The 6,869-nt window shown below is 52.1% G+C and overlaps 1 protein-coding gene across 1 annotated transcript in view; it reads left to right on the top strand.

The window, feature by feature from the left end:
- Positions 1 to 6,458, top strand: part of DPYSL5 (dihydropyrimidinase like 5) — a 47,115-nt gene extending 40,657 nt beyond the window's left edge. The window contains exons 10-12 of the mRNA XM_027113617.1: positions 231 to 438; positions 4,165 to 4,333; positions 6,352 to 6,458. Of these exons, the coding sequence (XP_026969418.1) occupies positions 231 to 438; positions 4,165 to 4,333; positions 6,352 to 6,437 (463 nt within the window). The 3' untranslated portion in view covers positions 6,438 to 6,458. The remainder of the gene's footprint in view (positions 1 to 230; positions 439 to 4,164; positions 4,334 to 6,351) is intronic.
- Positions 6,459 to 6,869: the final 411 nt, after the last annotated feature.

Here is a 6,869-nt window from a genome sequence, read left to right as displayed (position 1 = left end):
GAGCATCTTCCCTTCCCACTGAGCATCATCCCTTCCCACTGAGCATCATCCCTTCCCACTGAGATCTTCCCTTCCCACTGAGCATCTTCCCTTCCCACTGAGCCTTCCACTGAGCATTTTCCCTTCCCACTGAGCATCTTCCCTTCCTGCTAAGTACCTTCCCTTCTGTTGAGCTGTGACATCTTTACCTCCTCTCAGAGCGTTCTCTCCCGCCACTGCCTTCCCACCAGGACCATCTCAGCCAGCACCCAGGTGCAGGGAGGAGACTTCAACCTGTACGAGAACATGCGCTGCCATGGTGTACCCCTGGTCACCATCAGCCGGGGGCGGGTCGTGTACGAGAACGGCGTCTTCATGTGCGCTGAGGGCACCGGCAAGTTCTGCCCCTTGAGGTCCTTCCCAGACACTGTCTACAAGAAGCTGGTCCAGAGAGAAAAGGTAAGGTGGGGGGGTGGGGGCGGAGAAGACATGTGGGAAGAGGTTGAAGGCCGCTGGCGGCGACATCTTATATGACTTTTAAATCTCAAAGATGTTCTCACTCTGTCTTTCCACCAAATCTTATTGCCTGAATAGTCACTTTGGGAACAATCAAAATAGTAGAAAAGGAGCACCTGTAACAAAGTAAAATTTATTGGGAAGGGTCCCCAACTCCCCGGGAGCCCGGGGATACTGTGAGGTGCTCATAGCTATCCCTGACATCCAGGCTTCTTGTCGTCCCTCAGGGGCAGGGAACTCCTGGCTTGGCCTGGGTTGTCATATTTGCCCTGGAGATGCTCTTTCCCCAAACTCCCCACAGCCGCCCTGTAACTGCAGTAGGCTGGGTGGGCTGTGCTGAGTCTGGGCCCCCCAGTGAAGTGGTCAAGCCAGGTCTAGCTCACTGCCATGCGGGGGTGGCCTGAGGTCTTATCGTGAGAGTTTCATCCAGTCCTCGGATTCCGTAAACACCCTGGGTGTTCACTGAAGCTTGGGGCTCCACCTTATCCCCAGGGATACCGAACTCTGGGTAGAGTTTCACCCAAAAGAAGACTGGCTGTTCCCTCGTTGCTTGGGGATTGATTGTCCAGCCTTATCTTTGAGAGCTGTCCTGACAACTCTGGGTGCTGGGAACCAACTGCAGCTCCGGCCTCTGGGTGGAGAACCCAAATCATCAGAACAAATCTGACAAAACTGACAGGTGAAAGCATCATGAGGTTTCCCCTTCCCTTCCTCCGGCATAAAGCAATATTATTATGGTCCAAAACGCTCCCGCCTAGCTACTTCCAGATTCTGTCTAGAAAGGGTGGGTGTTCTTAGAAATATCATGACCAAGGGCCTGGGAGCCCCAGCCCAAATGCAGGTCTTCTATCAGGGAGCAGACTTGGATTACCTAAAAAAAAAGCAGGACTTTAGTTATCCCAGTATTCAATTCAAAAGCGAACTCAGGATCTCTCAGGTAGGTGAATGGTCCCATCTCCAATATGCTTCCCAGATGTGAACAATGGCAGGAGACCTCAGCCCCACCTCTGGGGGACGTGCCACAAAGAACTGTAAGAGCGACACATTCACACGCTACACTACCTGACCAAGGGTGGCAATGATTTAAAATAAGAAAACGGAAAATAACAAGTGTCAGTGAGGCTATGGAGAAATTGGAGCCCTCGTTCATCGTCAGATGAATGTAAAAGGTGCGGCCACTTTGGAAACCAGTTTGGCAGTTCCCAAAATGTTAGCTATAGCGTCGCCAAAATAACCCAGCAATTCCACTCTTGGGTATATACAGAGTCAAGAAAAATGAAAATATGTGTCTTCACAAAACCTTGTACATGAATGTCATAGCAGCGTTATTCATAAAGGCCAAAACGTGGGAACAATGTACACGTCCATCAACTACTGAATAAACAAAATGTGGTCTATCCATACAATGGAATATTATTCAGCCATAAAAGGGAGTGGAGTGCTAATATATGCTACATACAACACGCGTGACCCTTAAAAACATCATGCTAAGTGAAAGAGTCCAGTCACAAAAGACCACATGTTAAATGATTCCATTCGTATGAAATGTTCAGAAGAAGCAAATCCATAGACAGAAAATAGATTAGTGGTGGCTTAGGGCTGGGCAGAGGGGAGAATGGGAGTGACTGCTCACGGGGAGGGAGATTCTTTTGGGGGTGATGAAAACATTTTGGAATTACACAGTGTTGGTGGTACAAACTTGTGAATTACACTAAACACCCCTGAAACGTATTCTTTTAAATGGCGAATTTTATGGTATGTGAATTATATCTCAATTTGAAAAAAAAAATCTTTAAACAGTTCTGTGGCTTTCCCCAAAAAAGATGTTTTAGTCAGGAAATAGGATCAAAAGAGGGCAGAGAAAGCGTTTGAAGCCCTTCTAAAAACCAACCTGGGACTTCCCTGGTAGCGCAGTGGTTAGGAATCCACCTGCCAATGCAGGGGACATGGGTTCGATCCCTGGTCCAGGAAGATCCCACATGCCGCGGAGCAGCTAAGCCCGTGTGCCGCAACTACTGAGCCTGTGCTCTAGAGCCCACGAACCACAACTACTGAGCCTGCGTGCGCCTAGAGCCCGTGCTCCGAAACAAGAGAAGCCACCGCAATGAGAAGCCCACGTGCCACAAGGAAGAGTAGCCCCCGCTCGTGGCAACTAGAAAAGCCCACGTGCAGCAACGAAGACCCAACGCAGCCAAAACTAATAAAAATAAATAAATAAATAAAAACCAACCTCACAAGAATGTCAGACAGATACCAATTCACATCAGACCGCTCTTAGGGCCAGACATAGTGGAAGAGCTCAGCTTCTAGGACTGATATAAATTCAACTCAGAGGCCCTTTATCCAAAGCACTTATGATGACAACATAAGGTCCTCAAGAAAAAGCCAATTCTATTCCCTATTCTCTGGTATAGCCCTTATGTAACAGAACGCAGGTACGCAAAAAACTTCATTTCCCCCAAATTATAAATAAGCAGTCCCTACAGAGCAGGGTCCTCAGGAAAGCAAGTAGCTCTGGGGTTGGGACCAGTGTATAAAGCCACAGCAAGGGGCTGCCGGGAGCCGGGTCCTGCCAAGGTCACTCACCCAGGATTCACCAGGTCTGTACTCCCACCCTTCACCCCCGGAATCCCACAGTGCAGCCTGGTAAAGGCTAAAACACTTCAGACCAGTTTTGACATTCTGAGGACTGAGCTCAACTACAGATCTGTTGGAGAATACAAAGGAATATGTAAGCGGAAGAGCCTTCCAGAAATCACCCTTATCTGTTGTTTCTCTCAACAAGGTCTTCAGCAAGCATTGTGCAGCAAGGAGATTGAGGTTATGTCCCTGAAGAGTGCCTGGGGTGTAGATTATTTATGCTGCCCCTTCAGACCTTATGCACACACTCCAACACACTTCCTCTCGCAGCAGAACTTTGTAATATGATTAAGCCCCGAACTGACCCCTGCAATAATAACAGCTACTGGTACTTACATGTCACTCACCGTGTGCCAGAGCTTTACGTGTTCTATTTCATTTGATCTCATAACTCTGTATTCTTATAAATAAGAAAACACGCACAGAGAGGTAACATAACTTGCACAAGGCCACACAGCTTACACGTAACAGAGCTAGGAGTGGAACCCAGGCAGTCTGGTTGTAGAATATAGGCTCTTAACTCTATTGCCTTTGTGAGTACAAAATTAACTACTATTGCTGCCGGGGGACTAATCTCCAAATCAGCTGTATTTAGCCTCTCTTCCCACAAAGTTGTCAGATCACAATAAAAGGCCTGGCCTCTTGAGAGCCTGGCAAGTGAGGGGATGACATTGCTCCGTGTGAGGGGTGCTCTCGAAAGCTGAATACCTCAGAAGTCTACCCGCTACCTTGGAAAACATTCCACCAATGTCAGGGGGAGTCAGTGGGTATCTATGCACATGCATGCAAACACTTCCACACATATGCACTGTTTAGGAGGTACAAGCAGATTCTCTACCCCTGGGTTCAAGGTGTAGGAAGGCTTTGTCACATGCAGTAATTTGGGTCCTAAGAAGAGTGGCAGCTTCCAAAGTCTTATCAGCCATCAAGGAGGCTCTGGTGGTGGTGGTGGCTTGGCCCTGAGGATTGATGCTGTCTGTGCTCTGATGGCATCATCTTTTCCCCTTTTCTGCTCTCCACCTTCACTAGACCTTAAAGGTGAGGGGAGTGGACCGCACTCCCTACCTGGGGGATGTAGCTGTCGTTGTGCATCCTGGGAAAAAAGAGATGGGAACGCCACTCGCAGACACTCCTACCCGGCCTGTTACCCGACACGGAGGCATGAGGGACCTTCATGAATCCAGCTTCAGCCTCTCTGGTAAGAGCAAGGGCCACTTGGCCTGGCACCTGCATCTCCACCACAGTGAGGGGACAGGAGGAGGGCAGAGGGACTAGGAACCCCACCCCGGCAGAGGGGTTTATGCTGCTTTCCTCCCCATCTTCTCCCTCCCTCCCCGATCCCCTGCCCGATGATGACTGCTGGGCCCCATGTTATAGACACACAAACATTGGCAGGCGGGGAAGGAGGGCTCTCCCAGTCCCTGGGCACCAGCCACTCTTAACAGGCCATGGCCCTTTGGGGCCTTTCCCCGTGGTTTCTAAGTTCAAATAGTTTCATCCCTTGAGATATCTTGAGGGCCCTGCACATAGGGATGCCCCAGAGACGATCTGAGCGCAGAAGCGTTAACTCTGTGCTACGTGGGTCTGCACCCCCATTTCCCACCCCACTCCTCAGCAGCCTTGCTGAAAGATGTGGTAATTCCCTTATACCCTTTCCTCCCTCATCTTAACCTCAGGTTTGCCACCTTCTTTTCTGCCGGGAATTGTACTGTATGTAATACAATATAGAATATATGGGGTGTATCTATGCTTAGAGACTTTATCGTCGACAGCGTGTGTCCCAGGTGCTCGGCCGTAGTTAAAGGTGGGGGTCATGGCGGCATAAACGGTGAGCCTCACTGGAGAGCAGGCAGAGACGGTAAGATGCCTTGGTCCTGCAAGCAGCTTTGCTGGAAGCCATGATCCCTACTTGAAAGGGGCAGAGGCCGGGTCTCACTGAACGGCCTTCACGACTAGCCCTGGCGCAGACCGAGCCTCCGCTCTGCAAGAGCCGTGCTGGGGCCGGAAGGTGAGAGGAGCAAGACCCTGGGGGAGGTGAGACGCAGCCACAGACTGTCCTAACATGAGAGGCCAAGAACTAAACCAGAGGAGAGCCGGGGGGCACGGCTGCCCGCTGAGCTTCCTCTGTGCCCAGCCGTGTGCTGGCCGCAGCTCAGGTGGTTCTTGACTGAGGAGCTGACCGCCTGTGGAGAGGGGTCCTCTCCACCACCCTCCCCATTGTCTCAGAGCCAATCTCATTACGGAGATAACTTCGCCCCCACCCTGAGGGCCACTGCTACTCCCACCAGCGATGGGACTGAGTGCAGGGAGTCAGAAAGGGATCTGCGGGGTGGAGTGTCAGCGGGAGCCCCGGCCTTCAGGAGGTGTAGCTCCCCACGGCTGCCTGGGTCTGCCGCTTCCTGCAGCCGCCAGCCTCGGGAGAAGCAGCAAGGCCCCCAGAGCTGCGAGCCCCCTCTGGCCCCTGGCTTCTGCTCCCACCCAAGTCTCGGGCAGAGCCAAGACTGGGCGGAACTGCTCTCAGGTTCAGCAGACATCAGGCAGCCTCTCACCTTCCCTCCGCCCCAAACCTGGTCTGTTCTAAATGGGACAGGCTGAAGGATGTCCCATCACACTCCCTGGGACCCAGACCTTCTTTTCTTTTTTCCAATTTATTTATTTATTTATTTTTGGCTACACCACAGGGCATGTGGGAATCTTGTTTCCCCGACCAGGGATCGAACCCATGTCCCCTGCAGTGGAAGCACGGAGTCTTAACCACTGCACTGCCAGAGAAGTTCCCAGGCCTTCTTTTCTAAGTCTCGGGACTTCGAGACGTGGGGGCGTTTGGGGTGCTGTTCTCTGATTTTCCAAAGCAGTGGCACACCCTTCCTTCTCGCTCTCTTGCTCACTGAGGCATATGTGCAAAGGTCCACTTGCTAACAGGCATCTCCCTGGTCCGTGTGCTTGGCAAGAGACCATACCCCCAGGGCTGGCAGCAGTGAAGGCAGCGTAGCAAGGCAGTTAATCATGGAGGCTCTGAACCAGGAAGACCTGGGTTCAAGTCCAGGCTCTACCACTTAAACGCTGTGTGACATTAGCCAAGTTAACTTACCTGAGCCTCAGTTTCCCCACCTGTAAAATGGGATGGAGTTGGATTGAGGATTAAATTAGATCCTAAGCACGGAGAACCTGGTTTTATTACCCAGGGGAGCTCACCCTCTGCTTCCTTCCTTGCAGGTTCTCAGATCGATGACCATGTTCCAAAGAGAGCCTCAGCTCGGATCCTCGCTCCCCCCGGAGGCAGGTCAAGTGGCATTTGGTAAAGGCACTGACCAGCCCCCTAAGTGAAGATGCACCACTGCCACCAGCCCACACGCCTTCCGGCCACAGCTGCAGGGGGCGGGAGAGGCCGGGCTGGGCAGCGCACCACCTGAGGGGGCCCCGGGACACGGGGAGCCCTCCCCATGTCTGACACGTGATTCACTGTGCTTCGAGCCGACCCTAACAGGCACTTTGAGATGTGTTCCTCCTGCTGCAGTCCTTTCCTGCCTTGGCCTCGGCAGGCTTCCCGGGGGCCCATGCTATGCACAGAGCCCAGTGCATAGAGCCTGGCCCCGCCCCTCCTCTCACACCCGCCTCTGGGCTGGCCTTGGGAAAGCCCGACCTTAGTGCCCTGCCCCTGGCTGACCCGCCAGCTGTCCAGAGCACTTTAGCAGATGTGTTTTAAAAGAAAAGGACTCCCTCCCCCATCCCCT

The sequence above is a fragment of the Aethalodelphis obliquidens genome, unplaced genomic scaffold (genome assembly GCF_003676395.1).
Source record: "Aethalodelphis obliquidens isolate GAN/ISIS:26980383/991018 unplaced genomic scaffold, ASM367639v1 scaffold12, whole genome shotgun sequence".
Taxonomy (NCBI): domain Eukaryota; kingdom Metazoa; phylum Chordata; class Mammalia; order Artiodactyla; family Delphinidae; genus Aethalodelphis; species Aethalodelphis obliquidens.
This window is presented reverse-complemented; position numbering and strand designations above follow the sequence as displayed.